This window comes from Mobula hypostoma, chromosome 12, assembly GCF_963921235.1.
Source record: "Mobula hypostoma chromosome 12, sMobHyp1.1, whole genome shotgun sequence".
Classification (NCBI taxonomy): Eukaryota; Metazoa; Chordata; class Chondrichthyes; order Myliobatiformes; family Myliobatidae; genus Mobula; species Mobula hypostoma.
Genome location: NC_086108.1, coordinates 68449574 through 68470244, shown reverse-complemented (window position 1 = coordinate 68470244; position 20671 = coordinate 68449574). Strand labels below are relative to the sequence as shown.

At 41.7% G+C, this 20671-nt stretch overlaps 1 protein-coding gene across 8 annotated transcripts in view; it reads right to left on the bottom strand.

The window, feature by feature from the left end:
- elavl4 (ELAV like neuron-specific RNA binding protein 4) overlaps window positions 1-20671 on the bottom strand; it is a 92477-nt gene that overhangs the window by 7726 nt on the left and 64080 nt on the right. For all 8 annotated transcript variants that reach the window (XM_063064315.1, XM_063064319.1, XM_063064316.1 and 5 more), the window contains one exon: window positions 15390-15615. In XM_063064315.1, coding sequence (XP_062920385.1) covers window positions 15390-15615 — 226 coding nt within the window. The remainder of the gene's footprint in view (window positions 1-15389; window positions 15616-20671) is intronic.

Genomic DNA, 20671 nt, shown 5'->3' with positions numbered 1-20671 from the left:
TAACAAGGACATAAGGAGATAAAAGCTGAAATATGAAGGTAAGCTAGCTAATAATATAAAAGAGAGTACCAAAAGTGTTTTTCCATATATAAGATAAAAGAGAGGTGAGAGTGGATATCAGTCAGCTGGAAAATGATGCTGAAGAGGCGGTAATAGGTGACAAAGAAATGATGGATGAATTTAGTACGTATTCTGTATCAGTTTTCATTGTGGAAGACACTAGCATTAAGCCAGAATTTCAAGAATGCCAGAGGGCAGAAATGAGTGTAGTTGCCATTACTAAGGAAAAAATGCTTGGGAAGCTGAATGGTTTGAAGCTAGATAAGCCACTGGACCAGATGGACTACACCCCAGGGTTCTGAAAGAGGTAGCTGAAGAGATTGTGGAGACATTAGCAATGATCTTTCAAGAATTGCTAGATTCTGGGAATGTTTCTGGAGGACTGGAAAATAGCAAATTTCACTCTACTCTTAAGAGGGGAGGAAGACAGAAGAAAGGAGATTATAGGCCATTCAGCTTGATCTCTGGTTGGGAAAAGATGTTGGAGTTCATTATTAAGGTTGAGGTTTCAGTGTACTTGGAGGCACATGATGAAACAGGCCAAACTCAGCATGGTTTCCTTTAGGGAAATCTTGCCTTACAAATTTGTTGAAATACTTTGAGGAAATACAAGCAGAATAGACAAACGAGAGTCAGTGAATGTTATGTACTTGGATTTTCTGAAGGCCTTTGACAAACTGACACACATAAGGTTGCTGAACAAGGTAAGAACATATGGGATCACAGGAAATATACTAGAATAGATAGACAAATGGCTGACTGGTAGGAGGCAAAGGGTTGGAATAAAGGGAGCCTTTTCTAGTTGACTGCCGATGACGAGTGAGGTTTCGTAGGTGTCAGTGTTGGAACCACTGCTTTCACATTATAGGCCAATGATTTGGATGACGGAATTGTGGCCAAGTTTGTGGATGATATGAAGATAGGTGGAGGGGCAGATAGTGTTGAGGACACGGAATCCACAGAAAGACTGAGACAGATTAGAAGAATGGGTAAGAAGTGGTCGGTGGAAAACAGTGTAAGGAAGTGTATAGTTATGAATTTTGGTAGAAGAAATGAAGACGTGAACTATTTTCTAAGTGGGAAGAAAACTGAAAAATCAGAAGTGCAAAGGGACTTGGGAGTCCTTGTGTTCCCTAAAAATTAACTTGCAAGTTGAATCGGTAGTGAGGAAAGCAAATACAATGTCAGCATTCATTTTAAGAGGACTAGAATATAAAAGCAAGGATTTAATGCTGCAGATTTATAAGGCATTGACCAGACCACATACATTTGAAGTCAGAAGTTTACATACACCTTAGCCAAATACATTTAAACTCAGTTTTTCACAATTCCTGACACTTAATCCTAGAAAACATTCCCTGTCTTAGGTCAGTTAGGATCACTATTTTAAGAATGTGAAATGTCAGAATAATAGTAGGGAGAATGATTTATTTCAGCTTTTATTTCTTTCACCACTTTCCCAGTGGGTCAGAAGTTTACATACACTTTGTTAGTATTTGGTAGCATTGCCTTTAAATTGTTTAACTTGGATCAAACGTTTTGGGTAGTCTTCCACAAGGGTCTCACAGTAAGTGGCTGGGATTTTGTTCCATTCCTCCGGACAGAACTGGTGTAACTGACTCACGTTTGTAGGCCTCCTTGCTCGCACACGCTTTTTCAGTTCTGCCCACAAATTTTCAATTGGATTGAGGTCAGGGCTTTGTGATGTCAAGTCTGGTTCATCCTTGGGAGCAACTTCCAAATGCCTTAAGGTACCATGCAGCCGTCATACCGCTCAGGAAGGAGACGCATTCTGTCTCCTAGAGATGAATGTACTTTGGTGCGAAAAGTGCAAATCAATCCCAGAACAACAGCGAAGGACCTTGTGAAGATGCTGGAGGAAACAGGTAGACAAGTATCTATATTCTCAGTAAAACGAGTCCTATATCGACATAACCTGAAAGGCTGCCATAAAAAAAGCCAGATTACAGTTTGCAAGTGCACATGGGGACAAAGATCTTACTTTTTGGAGAAATGTCCTCTGGTTTGATGAAACAAAAATTGAGCTGTTTGACCATAACGACCATCCTTATGTTTGGAGGAAAAAGAGCGAGGCTTGCAAGCCAAAGAACACCATCCCAACATGAAGCATGGGGGTGGCAGCATCATGAGGAAGGAAAATTATGTGGATATATTGAAGCAACATCTCAAGACATCAGCCAGGAAGTTAAAGCCTGGTCGCAAATGGGTCTTCTAAATGGACAATGACCCCAAGCATACCTCCAAAGTTGTGGCAAAATTACTTAAGGACAATAAAGTCAAGGTATTGAAGTGGCCATCACAAAGCTCTGACCTCAATCCGATAGAAAATTTGTGGGCAGAACTGAAAAAACATGTGCGAGCAAGGAGGCCTACAAACCTGACTCAGTTACACCAGTTCTGTCTGGAGAAATGGAACAAAATTCCAGCAACTTATTGTGAGACGCTTGTGGAAGGCTATCCAAAACATTTGACCCAAGTTAAACAATTTAAAGGCAATGCTACCAAATACTAACAAAGTGTATGTAAACTTCTGACCAACTGGGAAAGTGATGAAAGAAATAAAAGCTGAAATAAATCATTCTCTCTACTATTATTCTGACGTTTCACATTCTTAAAATAAAGTAGTGATCCTAACTGACCTAAGACTGGGAATATTTTCTAGGATTAAATGTCAGGAATTGTAAAAAACTGAGTTTAAATGTATTTGGCTAAGGTGTATGTAAACTTCTGACGTCAATTGTATAAGAACACATTTGGGCTCCCATATCTATCATGTACTGCCATTGGAGAAGGCCCAGAGGAGATTCATGAGAATGATTCTGGGAATTAACGGGTTAACATATGAGGAGTGTTTGATGGCTCTGGGCCTACACTCACTGTAGTTTAGAAGAACGGCGGGGGTGGTGGTTGCAGAAATCTCATGGAAACCTATTGAATATTGAAAGGCTTAGATAGACTGGACATGGAGAAGATGTTTCCTGGTGGGGGGGGGGGGTCTAGCACAGAGGACACAGCCTCAGAATCCATTTAAAACATAGATGATGAGCAATTTATTGAGCCAGAGGGTAGCCAGCTTGTGAAATTCATTGCCAGAGATGGCTGTGGAGACCAAGTCATTAGGTATATTTAAAGTGGAGGTTGATAGTCTCTTGATTAGTCAGGGCATCAAAGGTTATAGAGGGAAGGCAGGACATTGGGGTTGAAGGAGATAATAATCGAGTCTGCTCCACCATGAAGAAATGGCCGAGAAGACTCAACAGGCTGAATGGCCTAATTCTGGTCCCATGCCTTATGGAATTATGAAAGGTTGGAGAATAGTGCAGAATACCACTCCTGCTGTGAAAGGCCCTGTGCTGCAGCATAGCTTCCTGTAACTGGAAACACAAGCGTACTGCAGGCATTCAGTGATCTGGGAACAGTGGAACATCTGCCTTTTGTGTGGAATGTGATCCAAAAATTTGCTAATTATGCAAATATTACAACGTGTGCAAATGCTCTGCAAAGCCTTATTTAACAATTCCCTATTCTGCTTACATAGGACTACAGTAGCGAGTATCGCCATGCTGCCAGCGGCAACACAGCACGCCCACAACATACTACCGCAAGCTGTGACGTTTTTGGTGATGTGGGAGGAAACTGGAGCACATGGAGGAAATCCATACAGCCATGGAACAATGTACAAACTCCTCAGAGAGAGTGCTGGGAACTGAATTCCCATTACTGGCATTGAAAAGCATCATGCTAACCGCAGCGCTGTTGTGCCACCCCACGGTATATATTTGATCTTATCTTGGGACCGTATCTTAGGATCTAAAGTACTTTAATTGTCTATTGTGGGTGAACACACTGATTCATAACACCAAAATAAAGGAGTTAAAAACAACAAATGAGCTAAGAGCTTAGAATAGACCTTAAAGTTAGACAGAAATATCTTTGCCACAAGGTCCTGGATTGAAGGATATAATTTTTTTCCTCTCTGGTTTGTTGGACATTTTATTCAATTTTCTTCTGCAAAGAGGCACCCTGATGAATCATTTTCATTGACTGTCTTCAAATCAATACGTACATAAATATACAGTATATTGCAGTTAAAATTTAAACTACACTCAGATTTGTTACTATTACATCAATAGAATTCATCTCCTAAAGCAAGGTATTTGTGCAGTATACTCTGTAACCTCATGCCTGAAACAAAAATATGTTTCTTTTACCCCCAGAAACACTTTAAGTGTAATTAGGTAAACTAAGTAGCAAGCTATGGAAAGAAACAGGTGAGCAGAAACTTGATTTGAGAAGAGAAGTGTGGAAGGGAATTCAAGATCATGGGGCCTAGACATACAGTGGTAGAGTAAACACACAGACTTAGAAGTCTGGTGTGGTTTTGATGGGAGAATGTGTGTGGAGGAATTTATAAACGCAAACAGCAGGAATTCTGCAGATGCTGGAAGTTCAAGCAATACACATCTGTGAGTCCTGACGAAGGGCCTCGGCCTGAAACGTCAACTGTACCTCTTCCTAGAGATGCTGCCTGGCCTGCTGCGTTCACCAGCAACTTTGATGTGTGTTGGAGGAATTTATAGAAACATAGAAAATAGGTGCAGGAGTAGGCCATTCGGCCCTTCGAGCCTGCACCACCATTTATTATGATCATGGCTGATCATCCAACTCAGAACCCCGCCCCAGCCTTCCCTCCATACCCGCTGATCCCCATAGCCACAAGGGCCATATCTAACTCCCTCTTAAATATAGCCAATGAACTGGCCTCAACTGTTTCCTGTGGCAGAGAATTCCACAGATTCACCACTCTCTGTGTGAAGAAGTTTTTCCTAATCTCGGTCCTAAAAGGCTTCCCCTTTATCCTCAAACTGTGACCCCTTGTTCTGGACTTCCCCAACATCGGGAACAATCTTCCTGCATCTAGCCTGTCCAATCCCTTTAGGATTTTATACGTTTCAATCAGATCCCCCCTCAATCTTCTAAATTCCAACGAGTATAAGCCCAGTTCATCCAGTCTTTCTTCATATGAAAGTCCTGCCATCCCAGGAATCAATCTGGTGAGCCTTCTTTGTACTCCCTCTATGGCAAGGATGTCTTTCCTCAGATTAGGGGACCAAAACTGCACACAATACTCCAGGTGTGGTCTCACCAAGGCCTTGTACAACTGCAGTAGTACCTCCCTGCTCCTGTACTCGAATCCTCTCGCTATAAATGCCAGCATACCATTCGCCTTTTTCACCGCCTGCTGTACCTGCATGCCCACTTTCAATGACTGGTGTATAATGACACCCAGATCTCGTTGCACCTCCCCTTTTCCTAATCGGCCACCATTCAGATAATAATCTGTTTTCCTATTTTTGCCACCAAAGTGGATAACTTCACATTTATCCACATTAAATTGCATCTGCCATGAATTTGCCCACTCACCCAACCTATCCAAGTCACTCTGCATCCTCTTAGCATCCTCCTCACAGCTAACACTGCCACCCAGCTTCGTGTCATCCGCAAACTTGGAGATGCTGCATTTAATTCCCTCATCCAAGTCATTAATATATATTGTAAACAACTGGGGTCCCAGCACTGAGCCTTGCGGTACCCCACTAGTCACCGCCTGCCATTCTGAAAAGGTCCCGTTTATTCCCACTCTTTGCTTCCTGTCTGCTAACCAATTCTCCATCCACATCAATACCTTACCCCCATACCGTGTGCTTTAAGTTTGCACACTAATCTCCTGTGTGGGACCTTGTCAAAAGCCTTTTGAAAATCCAAATATACCACATCCACTGGTTCTCCCCTATCCACTCTACTAGTTACATCCTCAAAATATTCTATGAGATTCGTCAGACATGATTTTCCTTTCACAAATCCATGCTGACTTTGTCCGATCATTTCACCGCTTTCCAAATGTGCTGTTATCACATCTTTGATAACTGACTCCAGCAGTTTCCCCACCACCGACGTTAGGCTAACCGGTCTATAATTCCCCGGTTTCTCTCTCCCTCCTTTTTTAAAAAGTGGGGTTACATTAGCCACCCTCCAATCCTCAGGAGCTAGTCCAGAATCTAACGAGTTTTGAAAAATTATCACTAATGCATCCACTATTTCTTGGGCTACTTCCTTAAGCACTCTAGGATGCAGACCATCTGGCCCTGGGGATTTATCTGCCTTCAATCCCTTCAATTTACCTAACACCACTTCCCTACTAACATGTATTTCACTCAGTTCCTCCATCTCACTGAACCCTCTGTCCCCTACTATTTCTGGAAGATTATTTATGTCCTCCTTAGTGAAGACAGAACCAAAGTAATTATTCAATTGGTCTGCCATGTCCTTGCTCCCCATAATCAATTCACCTGTTTCTGTCTGTAGGGGACCTACATTTGTCTTTACCAGTCTTCTCCTTTTTACATATCTATAAAAGCTTTTACAGTCAGTTTTTATGTTCCCTGCCAGTTTTCTCTCATAATCTTTTTTCCCCTTCCTAATTAAGCCCTTTGTCCTCCTCTGCTGAACTCTGAATTTCTCCCAGTCCTCAGGTGAGCCACTTTCTCTGGCTAATTTGTATGCTTCTTCTTTGGAATTGATACTATCCCTAATTTCTCTTGTCAGCCACGGGTGCACTACCTTCCTTGATTTATTCTTTTGCCAAACTGGGATGAACAATTGTTGTAGTTCATCCATGCAACCTATAAATGCTTGCCATTGCATATCCACCGTCAATCCTTTAAGTGTCATTTGCCAGTCTATCTTAGCTAATTCACGTCTCATACCTTCAAAGTTACCCCTCTTTAAGTTCAGAACCTTTGTTTCTGAATTAACTATGCCACTCTCCATCTTAATGAAGAATTCCACCATATTATGGTCACTCTTACCCAAGGGGCCTCTCACGACAAGATTGCTAATTAACCCTTCCTCATTGCTCAAAACCCAGTCCAGAATAGCCTGCTCTCTAGTTGGTTCCTCGACATGTTGGTTCAAAAAACCATCCCACATACATTCCAAGAAATCCTCTTCCTCAGCACCTTTACCAATTTGGTTCACCCAATCTACATGTAGATTGAAGTCACCCATTATAACTGCTGTTCCTTTATTGCACACATTTCTAATTTCCTGTTTAATACCATCTCCGACCTCACTACTACTGTTAGGTGGCCTGTACACAACTCCCACCAGCGTCTTCCGCCCCTTAGTGTTACGCAGCTCTACCCATATCGATTCCACATCTTCCCGGCTTATGTCCTTTCTTTCTATTGCATTAATCTCTTCATTAACCAGCAACGCCACCCCACCTCCCCTTCCTTCATGTCTATCCCTCCTGAATATTGAATATCCCTGAACGTTGAGCTCCCATCCTTGGTCACCCTGGAGCCATGTCTCTGTGATCCCAACTATATCATAATCATTAATAACAATCTGCACTTTCAATTCATCCACCTTATTACGAATGCACCTTGCATTGACACACAAAGCCTTCAGGCGCTCTTTTACAACTCTCTTAGCCCTTATACAACTATGTTGAAAAGTGACCCTTTTTAATGCTTGCCCTGGATTTGTCGGCCTGCCACTTTTACTTTTCTCCTTAGTATTTTTTGCTTCTACCCTCACTTTACACCCCTCTGTCTCTCTGCACTGGTTCCCATCCCCCTGTTGTGAACTAACCTCCTCACGCCTAGCCTCTTTAATTTGATTCCCATCCCCCAACCATTCTAGTTTAAAGTCTCCTCAGTAGCCCTCGCTAATCTCCCTGCCAGGATATTGGTCCCCCTAGGATTCAAGTGTAACCCGTCCTTTTTGTACAGGTCACACCTGCGCCAAAAGAGGTCCCAATAATCCAAAAACTTGAATCCCTGCCCCCTGCTCCAATCCCTCAGCCACGCATTTATCCTCCATCTCATCGCATTCCTACTCTCACTGTCGCGTGGCACAGGCAGTAATCCTGAGATTACTACCTTTGTGGTCCTTTTTCTCAACTCCCTTCCTAGCTCCCTATATTTTCCTTTCAGGACCTCATCCCTTTTCCTACCTATGTCATTGGTACCTATATGTACCACGACCTCTGGCTCCTCACCCTCTCACTTCAGGATATCTTGGACATGATCAGAAATATCCCGGACCCTGGCACCAGGGAGGCAAACTACCATCCGGGTCTCCGGACTGCGTCCACAGAATCGCCTATCTGACCCCCTTACTATCGAGTCCCCTATCACAACTGCCCTCCTCTTCCTTGCCCTACCCTTCTGAGCTACAGGGCCAGACTCTGTGCCGGAGGCACGGCCACTGTCGCTTCCCCCGGGTAAGCTGTCCCCCCCAACACTACTCAAACAGGAGTACCTATTGTTAAGGGGCACAGCCACCGGGGTACTCTCTATTACCTGACTCTTCCCCTTCCCCCTCCTAACCGTGACGCACTTATGACATTTTTTCTTTTCTCACTGTTCTTCTAAGTCTGTGGGGCCCTTGGTTATTTAAAGAAACTGTGTAGTGTTGGCCACATAAAAAAATTGGAAGTAAACAGGCTAGGACTGCCTCCAAATTCAAGCAATGTCTTGTTGAATATGGAAACTTGTGTGTGATCTTTTCTGGGCATAGGACAAAGCAGCCAACATCCAATAACAAGTACATGACATGAGATGTGTGATTGGAGACAGGCAGATAGAGGCCTCACCTTTACCTAGTGCAGTCACAGATCACTTTCTACATTGGATGTCAATAATGAATAAAAAGAGATTTTGTTTAAAATAAAAACTTCAAGCATTCTTACCTTCAAAATTCTAATTTACATCTGCAATTTTTCAATATGACTTCACCCATCCTGCAAAATACATGCCTTGAGGAGGTTGAAGAATTTCTTCATGGGAAGTCATTTAAAAAATCCACCATTGAGTGATTTACAGTAGGTCTTCTATAAATTAGCACAGACCCACCAGTGAGGCTGATAAAACATTGGGTGGGGCTGCACATGATGTCTCATACGTCATAAGGAAGCAGGAGCTGATGGAGCAAACTAGAAGAGGGGCTTATAAGCACACAGGGGGGTACAAGAACTTCCAAGCTCAGTCCAGCTGGATGCAGGTGCTGGGGGATGTTGATGACAACATATTGATGCCACACCTGGATCAAACAATAGGATACTACTGAAGACATAGCAAAAAAAAAAAAAATTGTAGGTGATGTGTAGCCACACACAGTGGCCTCCGCAATGAGAATGGTAGAGTTCACTTTGCCTGTGAAGGGCTTTCTCTGCAAATGACTGGCTGTGGAAAGAGTAGGCATGACAATGTCTGCATGTAGGCTTTAGCTGAACGCCTGCACAGAATGAAAGCATTGCTCTGTTGCGATCCTTGAACAATTCACTTCTAGCACATAAGGGCTTATTTACTTTGGTTTAAGAACTAAGTTAGTGCAAATACATGCAACCGCAGCACTGTAGCTGTAGTTGTACAGACCATTAACCTGAGCAATTGTCCTGTAGCTCTGCGGAAACCAACAGACCCAGTGCTACACCTGAGCACCAGGGAGAAGAAGTAGTAAGGAATTCTAGGTGTTAACAGGTTGTGTGTCTCACAATTCCATTGATCATGATTCCATTAGTTTCAAGATAGAAACATAGAAACATAGAAAATAGGTGCAGGAGTAGGCCATTCGGCCCTTCGAGCCTGCACCGCCATTTATTATGATCATGGCTGATCATCCAACTCAGAACCCCGCCCCAGCCTTCCCTCCATACCCCCTGACCCCTGTAGCCACAAGGGCCATATCTAACTCCCTCTTAAACATAGCCAATGAACTGGCCTCAACAGCTTCCTGTGGCAGAGAATTCCACAGATTCACCACTCTCTGTGTGAAGAAGTTTTTCCTAATCTCGGTCCTAAAAGGCTTCCCCTCTATCCTCAAACTGTGACCCCTCGTTCTGGACTTCCCCAACATCGGGAACAATCTTCCTGCATCCAGCCTGTCCAATCCCTTTAGGATCTTATACGTTTCAATCAGATCCCCCCTCAATCTTCTAAATTCCAACGAGTACAAGCCCAGTTCATCCAGTCTTTCTTCATATGAAAGTCCTGCCATCCCAGGAATCAATCTGGTGAACCTTCTTTGTACTCCCTCTATGGCAAAGATGTCTTTCCTCAGATTAGGGGACCAAAACTGCACACAATACTCCAGGTGTGGTCTCACCAAGGCCTTGTACAACTGCAGTAGTACCTCCCTGCTCCTGTACTCGAATCCTCTCGCTATAAATGCCAGCATACCATTCGCCTTTTTCACCGCCTGCTGTACCTGCATGCCCACTTTCAATGACTGGTGTATAATGACACCCAGATCTCGTTGCACCTCCCCTTTTCCTAATCGGCCACCATTCAGATAATAATTCAGATAGTTATGGAGGATGGCTCTAGTCCTTGGGTTGTTACTCTAAATTGGAGAAAGGGCATTCTTGATGTTATCGGAAAGAGATTGACTTGACAGATCGTGGATTGGTGTGGGTTGTTTTCAGCTTGATAAGTGGGAGGCCTTCGAAGGTGAAATTATGAGAGTACAGAGTTGCATGTTGCTGTCAGAGTAAAAGGCAAGACTAACAGGTTAAAGGAATCCTGGTTTCAAGTGATACTGAGGCCTTGGTAAAGAAGGAGGAGGTGCACATCAGGTATAGGCAGCAAGAAACAGATGAGGTACTTGATGAGTACAAGAAATACAAGAGAATATCAGGAGGCTGAAAGAAGGCATGAGGTTGCCATAGCAGACATGATGAAGGGGAATCCCAAGGACTTCAATAGATAAATTAAGAGCAAAATGATAGCAACTTGGTCTTCCTGACGATCAGTGTGGTTGTCTATGCATAGAGTTGAAGGAGATGGGGGGAGGGGAATCTTAAATGGATTTTTGCATATGTATTTACTCGTGAGACGGATAGAGTCTATAGGAGTGAGGCAAAACAGCAGTGCGGGCATGGATTGCTTATGGATCACAGAGGAGGTGCTTCCAGTCTTGAGGCAAATTAGGGTGGATAAACCCCCAGGGATTGATGTTCCCTCGGCTCTTGTGGGAGGCTAGTGCAGAAATTGCAGAGGCCCTAGCAGAGATATTTAATGCCTCCTTCGCAATGGGTGAGGCACCAGAGGATTGGAGAATAAGTAATATTGTTCTGTTGTTCAAGAAAGGCTCTAAAAATAAGTCAGGGAATTATAGGGAGGTGAGCCTGACATTACTAGTGGGCAAGTTATTGAAAGGTATTCTAAAGGACTGGACATACTGTATAAATATTTGGATAAACAGGTACTGATTAGGAATAGTTAACATGGCTTTGTGCATGGTAGGTCCTGTCTTTTAATTTTAATTGGTCTTTTAACCAATCTTTTAATTTTTCAAACAGGTTATCAGGAAAACTGAAGTCAAAGCACTGGATATTGCCTCTGACAAGGTCTCACATGGGAGGTTGGTCAAGACGGTTCATTTGCCTGACATTCAGTTTGAGGTAGTAAATTGAAATAGATATTAGCTATCTGTGGGTTCAATTGTTAACATTTAAGAGAAGTTTGGATAAGTACTTGGATGGGAGGGTATGGAGGGCTATGGCCCAGTTGCAGGTCAATGGACTAGGCAGAATAATAATTTGACACAGATTAGATGGGCTGAAGCACCTGCTGTGCTGTATTTCTCTATGACTCTACAATACATGAAAACCTGCTCATTTTCTAGCCTGAAGTTGTTTTCTGTATGGTCTTTTAATATGTGGAAAGAGGAGACCGTGGATTGATTCTGAGCAGTAGGGGATAGACAAAGAACCTGACAATAATTATTAACTGCTTTGTGTTGATAGAAAGGGGTGAGGTACAAAGCAGTTTCCATCTCAACAAAAGCTGCTGAATGTTAATAATGTCACGGCTATCAGTGCAGCTCAGCACCCCATACAACAACAATTCTGACCTTGCTGAACCTTTGTTTTGGTAGAACTACTCCTAATCAAACAACTCGTGTCTTCACGTGAAACTGTGACCATCACAGTGCTATGATGCGTAGAAGGCCATCAGCGCTCTTTACATCCAAGCTGGTGCCCGTTGAAGCAGTGTTCATGGCACAAAAAAAAAATTCAGCATTGCAAGGCTTTGTTCAGCATCTTGAGTGGGAAGATAGGTTTGCATTCTCATAAACCAGATTTTCAGCTGTTGTTTTAAACTGCCCCAGAACTCCACATTACTCCCTCAACCATCATTTGTATAAATTAAAAGATTGAATGATTTATGATATTTTGCAGACACTTGGAGTAATGTCCCTACATGGATGCAAATCTATAGCACATTAATCAAATAAAATCCTAATTAATGAATGCTGCATTCTGGTATGGAGTGCATTGATTATAATAAAATGCATTCTCTTAGGATTTGATTGCAAAGATCAAGTTTAAGCAGCAGACCACATACCCTCTTGATTTGTGAACATCAGCTTCACCTGTGGTTAACTCTACTTACCTCGTTGTGTACTGATAGCGGAGACATCTTGACCTACAGAATCTTAGAATGACCTTGAAGAGTACAAACTGCATTACTTTGACAGCAACAAGCATTCAGATGTACCAGCTGGCTGCAGGATTTATTGAAGGAAGCGTAGAGTTCTGCTTTCACGATGGTCACACACACACAAGATACTGCTGTTCTAGCATGTTCAAGAACTAAGCTATGGTGAATTTACTACCTGTGCAAGGTAAAGAAGACAGGGAGATACAAGCAACAGACACAAAATGCTGGTGAACGCAGCAGGCCAGGCAGCATCTATTGGAAGAGGTACAGTCGACGTTTCGGGCCGAAACCCTTCGTCAGGCCTAACTGAAAGAAGAGATAGTACGAGATTTGAAAGTGGTAGGGGGAGGGGGAGAGCCGAAATGATAGGAGAAGACAACAGGGAGATACAACCCTCTTTTCAGCCCTCCCTATCTCGAGGCTTCTGTGTTTGCCCACTTTGGTTATCTTCTGGGCCCCATTAGTGCACAAGAAGAAATTACCTTCAGATCATACGAGGAAATGTTAACTGCAGTTGGGAAACAGGCAAAATTGCTTTCTACTTTCTCCAAAGCTGCTACACCTCCTTTTATCCTATGGACTTCGTTCTTGATGCATATTGTACATCAAATACTACTTGGATTTCTATAACACATGAACCCCATTTCCTTCATCAATCCTGCCTGTTACTTCAGCACAGAATTCTGTAGTTTGTTAGAATTAATTTGTTTTTAACAACTTAAATCCAGCCGCCTTTAAACCCACATTAGTCCACAAGATTTCTAATTCTGTCCCTTATCATTGTTTTTATAAATTTTTTAATCACTGAAGTTTAAGACTTTTGATTTGGTTTATCCCTACATACATTTTGAAAAATAAATGCATAATATTTGCAATTTTCCAACCCTCAGAAAGTAATGCCAAATCTATAGATGGCCGAGGCCTCTGCAATTTTCTCATTTACTGTTCTCATCTGCATCAGATGATTTATTCCTTTTCAGTAAAGTTAACTGTTCTGGTCCTTCCTTCTTCATGGAAGAGCAACAAAATGTGTGGGATTTCGAAGACAAAGGTGTAGTGACAAGTAGGAATGACGTTCCTGCTACAATTGAATATGACAGTGGAAACCAGACAAGGGAATTTGACAAAAGCTTGAAGTCTGGTTAATTGGAGAATTAATATTTTCAACCGTGTCAAAGATCTTTGAAAGATTGAGGGTTACAAGAATGGTAATGGTCAAGGTCAAAGAGGATCAGCACTTAATAATTTAATTGGAGTTGTATTAGCATCGGAACAGAATTAGGAACACAGTTGATAAGATTCAAACTCAAGAGATGCAGGAGAAACATGCATGGTTCAGGTGATGACAGGAATTGTACAGCAGAAGGACATTGGAAATGGGCAGCAGTTTACAAGGATTGAACTCTATTTATTTGCAGTAAGGGTAATAGTGGTACTTTGAAAAAGGGCTATGTTCTGTTCCACTTGATGGCAACAGCACCAAAATGCTGGGATCACAGCCATAGAAAGTGTGAAATCTATGCCTGCAAGTACCACTATTTGCTGTTCTTATATCTTTAGGAGATGCTTGTTTCCCAACAAAAACATGAGGTCTGATTAAAACTAAGAGACCTAAAATGTTAATTATTTTCGCAACGATTTTCCATTTTTATTTTAGTCGTTCGTTTGAAACAACAATCCATAACGCATACAATACGAATTTACAATTCATCAAGAATTCACCATAAATCTGAATTTCACACCCTTAAGCCTTTTGTAACCTAACCTTTATATATCAATCATGCCTTGCAATATTCTTATCAGAAAAATACACCTTGGAAGGACTTTGGTCCAGGAAATTTGGTAAACGCATGTATTCGCATGTCTGAAGCTATGACAATAGTTTTGCTATCGATGACTCTCTAAAAGTATTGAAGTTCCCTGAAGCCTTTCGGTCTTTTCCACTTTTTTTGCCCCCCCCCCCACCCCATCCCACCACTTTAATTTGATGAAGAAGATTTTGATGGTTCACCAGCAATGATGGTACATATTTTCCCAGTGAACTGATGACAAAGGGATAGAAGGTCACCTCCTCAATACCTGCAATGCATGGATTGCACTCAGTGAAATCTACAGACAGTTTCACTTCCTAGGAGAGCTAAAGAATCCTGCATTGGTCTTTAGGAGTGATATTACATTCAAGACATAATAATTGCTTGTACACTGAGCTGACAAAAGTTGGTCTTATTACTAGTATTAAATTTGATTTTGATACTTAAACAAGTAAATTAAATACAAAAAAAGTTGAAATTTTAAGGATATATATTCCTGATTCAGTAGATTTAATAATAAGGATAAAATGTCATATAAAAATGTAATTAGAAAGAACGTTTGTCAAATCTGAAACCAAATCCTTATTCAGTGGTCTTAATTTTTGATTTTCAAACTTAAGCTGTATAATAGGCTTTTGGAATTTTCATTTTACTGTTTCCCACTTGAGGTTGGAGTGCACTATGTACCACTCCTCTTCCCAAAGCACATATTTAATCACCACTAAATGAAAATTAGTAATTACAAAAACTTGTAATTACAAAAACCATCTATCTTTCTACACTGGATGCTCTATTGTTGCCAGAAAGTTAAAATTTTATCATAAATCATTCAATCTTTTACTTTGTATAAATTTTACTTGAATGTGATGACTACACAATTAAACTATTAATTTGGTTTCTTGATTTTTTTTAAAACAATATTTTTATCCAAAATGCCAGACCCCCCTTAATGTTAGTTATATTAAGATAGATATTTTGTTGTTACCTGAACCTCTGAGCTTGGTGATGAAGTGGCCCAGGATAACGTCTGCTAGGTGACTGATACAGCTGTGAAAGTAATGCTTGGCTTGTTTTCTGGCTGGGATTATTGGCAAATTTCACAGTTATGGGTTCTGTAGCACTGGAAGGTTTTTGCCCGTTCAGTCCTTTGATTGCTTCCTCTGCTTCTATCCTTTTGTCAAAACGAATAAACCCAACTCCTCTGGAAACACCTGCAATATAGTTCAGATGAAAACATCATTCTAAAGCTGTATTTATATTAATAAGCAAGTATTGTTTAAAATGCACACAAGCATTAAAAAGAACCACCACCATTTCATGCTGGGTTCTTCTCCCCAGAAATCAGAAACCAGGAGCTACTGTACAATTGCTTGTAATTGATTTTAGGAAGTTAAAAACCCTAATTGCCAAACTACTGTTATATTTGAACAGTACAATTAAAAAGACAAGAAAGGTTGAATACAACTTCCTTTATGGAGAATATACAACAGGACATGCCAGTGCTACTCATTGATTTATTATAGGCTGTTTTATTAAATATCTACATCAACACACACAAAATGTTGGAGGAACTCAGCAGGCCAGGCAACATCTATGGAAAAGAGTACAGTCGACATTTTGGGCCGAAACCCTTCATCAGGACTGGAAAAAAAGACAAGGAGTCAGAGTGAGAAATTAGGGGTGGGGAGAAAGAACTGGGGGGGGGGGAGGGGTGAAGTAAGGAGCTGGGAAGTCGATTGGTGAAAGAGATACAGGGCTAGAGAAGGGGGAATCTGCTAGGAGAGGACAGGAGGCCATGGAAGAAAGAAAAGGGGAAGGAGCACCAGAGGGAGGTGATGGGCAGGTAAGGAGATAAGGTGAGAGAGGGAAATGGGAATGGGGGAATGGTGAAGTGGCGGAGGCTATAAGGTGTTGCTCCTCTAACCTGAGTGTGGAGATGTCATCCTTCTTCAAAGAAGGGGCTTCCCTTCCTCCACCATCAATGCTGCCCTTAACAGCATCTCTTCCATTTCGCACATGTCTGCCCTCACCCCATCCTCCCACCACCCCACCAGGGATAGGGATCCTCTTGTTCTCACCTACCACCCTCCGTATCCAGCACCTAATTCTCCGTAACTTCCCTGCCTGTTCACCGCACCCCACTGATCTCCCTTCCAGCACTTATCCTTGAAAGCAGAACAAGTGCTACACCTGCCCCTACACCTCCTCCCTCACTACCATTCAGGGCCCCAAACAATCCTTCCAGGTGAGGTGAAACTTCACTTGTGAGTCTGTTGGGGTCATCTACTGTATCCTGTGCTCCCAGTGTGGCATCCTGTATAGTGGTGAGACCCAACGCAGATTGGGAGACCGCTTTGCCAAGCACCTACGCTCCATCCGTCAGTAAAAGCAGTACCTCCCAGTGGCCACCCATTTTAATTCCACGTCACATTCCCATTCTGACATGTCAGTCTATGGCCTCCTCTACTGTCACGATGAAGCCACAATCAGGTTGGAGGAGCAACACATTATATTCTGTCTGGGTAGCCTCCAACCTGAAAGCGTAAACATTGACTTATTGAACCTATGGCAATGCCCCACACCCCCCCCACCATTCCCATTTCCCTCTCTCACCTTACCTCCTTACCTGCCTATCACCTCCCTCTGGTGCTCCTCCCCTTTTCTTTCTTCCATGGCCTTCCATCCTCTCCTATCCAAATTCCACCTTCCTCAGCCCTGTACCTCTTTCACCACGCAAACACGAGGAAACCTGCAGATGCTGGAATTTCAAGCAACGTACATAAAAAGTGCTGGTGAACGTAGCAGGCCAGGCAGCATCTATAGGAAGAGGTACAGTCAACATTTCGGGCTGAGACCCTTCGTCAGGACCAACTGAAGGAAGAGATGAAATGTCGACTGTACCTCTTCCTATAGATGCTGCCTGGCCTGCTGCGTTCACCAGCATTTTTTATGTGTTATCTCTTTCACCAGATAATTTCCCAGCTCTGTACTCCCCTCCACCAAACAAATTTCTTACTCTCACTCATCTTTTTTTTCCAGTCCCAATGAAGAATCCAGGCCTGAAATGTTGACTGTACTCTTTTCCATAGTTGCTTCCTGGCTAGCTGAGTTCCTTGTGTGCATTGCTTGGATTTCTAGTTATCAGCAGATTTTCTCTTGCTTGAAATATCTTTATCATCCTGCTTTACTTCAGGCACAATTAGCTCAACATCTGAAGGACTCGCTGATCTAGGAATTAAAGCAATACGCTCTAGGATTTGCACAATATTTGTGCAAGGGCATTGCAGTAACATTCTATCACGCAGGGGTCCCAAGGCTATTGACAGCAATGGAACTGATCTTGGGCAATGCAGAAAAGGCTTTGATCAATGAGCTTCAATCATTGTAGATGGTTATGGAGCTTATGGAACAAGCATGTTGTGAATGGTTTGGGGATTAGGGAGAGGATTGGGCAGGAGAAATGCTAGAGAAATATGCCCAACTCTGTCATTATTGCCTGTTTCAAAGGAACAGTGACATCAAAGTGAATATTTCACACCACTTGAAATCACTGAACATACCTAGTGAACTCTGTACAAATACACAATCTACAGGCAAGTATGAATAACAGATCGTATCGTTCCTGGCGAACATATGGCAGCATACCCAAGAGGTCATATACAAAAAATTTTGTTTGGATCATGACATACAGTCCTGCCTCTCAATTCTTTAAACCCAACCCATAAAAAAATACATAATGATTATCTTTACTGCCAAATGAAACAGAATGATTTCTTTTACAACGTGAGAGCAGTGAAATGTTTTCACAGGAAATGTCTCACATTGACTAGGCAGCTGCGAGAAAACATGGCATTGGATGATACGTTTTGAAATCCTGGCAGACTTGGTGTACACGTCAGTATTTGGATAGTAAATGGTTACAATAAAATCTATCTCAGCATGAATATACTTAATAACTCCAGTATCCACAGCTCTCTTGGGTTGAGAAATCCAATAATTCACAACTCTGGGGACTGAAATTTCTCCTCAGATTAGCTTTAAGTTGTTAAATTTGTATCATTAGTCTATGCCCCTAAGTTTTAGAATCCCCACCAGAGGAAACAACCTTACAACATCTATCCTGTTGAAATGTTTAAATAACATCTGTTATATGTTTCAATAACATGACCTCTCATTATTCTGAACTTCAGGAACTTGGGTACATTTAAAGAATAGCGTTATTTGTTTGTCACAAATACATTGAAACATATAGTAAACTTGCTTCTTTAAATAATGAGAACAGCACTATGCCCATTATCCCATCTATCACAGACTGCACTAAGGCTGTGAACTTGCCAAAGCCCAGAATGGTTGCAATAAGATTTCACTTCTCTTTTCTCCATTATCCTCACTTTAAAGACTGAGATTCTGTCTGTCTTCAGAATTGTTTGCTATACCGGCCAGCTAGCTTTCTGTGTTCCTTAAACGAGGATATCCAGATCACTCTGAACATCAATACTTAACCCCCTTACTTAATTCACAGCTTCCCCAGTATTTTGTGCTATCGATATTTTAATTTTCAAGGAGGGGGTCAGTTATAAAAATGAGTAAAAAGGGTTATGCTTAATTGTTTTTATATATGTTAAAGGCTTTATTTTTAGCAGTTAGCTTTTCCAGAATTTGCTATGCACAAAAGTTATGTGAAATCATTTAAGAACTTAATGGCTACAACAGCTAGAATAAAGAATAGGGTCATATTCATTATATTATTACAATATTTGTGAAAGTAAGCTTGTAAGACCATAGACATAGGAACAGAATTAGGCCAGCTGGCCAATTGAGTCCATTTCATTTTCTAACACCAAGATACAAAATTAAAGAAAAAGACAGACGCCTAAGAGATGCAAGTCTTAATTTGTTTTTACTATTAAGGGAGGTACACACATATCATGTGGTAGTGTGATGACGTATGCAAATCACGTAATTTGGATATAACTAGTAATAAGTTATTTAAACAAGTGCTTAATCAAACAATATATTTACAATATTATTCAAACATTACTGAAATATTAAATACACAACACTCCTCCCTGCTCAGCTTAAAAACGTCAACTCAATAGAGAATGCATCTCAACTATATATACAGTATTCAATATAATACAACCAGATAGTAACCTTTAAATTGTCCCATTCAGGCCTAAAGCTTTAATTACTGTGGAGTCTTTCTTACTTTTGTGGGATAATGTGTTTTCTGACAAGGGCAAATATTCTGCTTGGCAGGTGAGACTTGTGGCTGTGAAACAATTTCAAGTTCTGGGGCCCCCTCCATGGTTGTAGGGGTCGCCTCTGGGACAGCAGGAAGTAGTTCTGACAGCTCCGGACATCTTTCTTCTCCTTTCCTCAGCTTTTCTCTCTGGATCTATTTCAACCCTTGCTCCTCTTCCGGACCCAACTTCTTTGTCTCTCTTTATCCTGCTCTTTTTCGTATTTCTAGGATGTGCATCTTGATCTTGGGAAGGTGCATTTAGTTCACTGGAATATTCTCTTATTAATCCTTCTATTGCTCTTTTTACGATCTGATCTCTCCTCTTGGTTTCCACATCAATATCATCTGATGAAGCCTGTTTTTGTATCTCCTTTCTTTTTGGCCTTCCACTCATCCAGCTGGGCTATGGTCTTTGTATCCATGGTACTCTAACAAGCAGCTTTTTGTCTCCCACTTGAAATTCATGCAATAATCTTAACGTACACATAGTAGATTTCAGTTCTTTATATTCACAAAAGCCGAATGCTTGCAATTTTCCTAAAGCTCCTAGAACACTCTCCCAGCTTAAAACCAAGCCACATTTCAAAATTAACTGCCCGGTTAACATATCAGAAGCTTTCTCAGGTATGTTGCCTACAAACCTTTTGTAGTCGGACCACTGCTTACGTCACTTTCCCGATTACTCCTGGCAGCAAGGTCCTTGCTTGGTCCAATATGCCTTCAACCCAGAGGCACAGAAGTTGGTGCAACACCCGTTTCCCCTCTGTTGAGCAATGGTTCATGGCGTACAGCATGGAGACAATTGTGTCATCAACCAGTACCTTTTTCAAATTCGCTTTTGGTTGACTCTATTATAGAGGACATGGCATGCAAACTGTGGATGGATCTCCAATTAATTTGTAGCTAGCTGTCTCAGCTACTCTGGAGCCCACAATGCTGGCCTTCTTGTTCTTTTTAATACAGACAGACCCAATGTGGGTTGCTGAGTGTTGTATTTCACTGGTGTAAATGCCATTCCCACA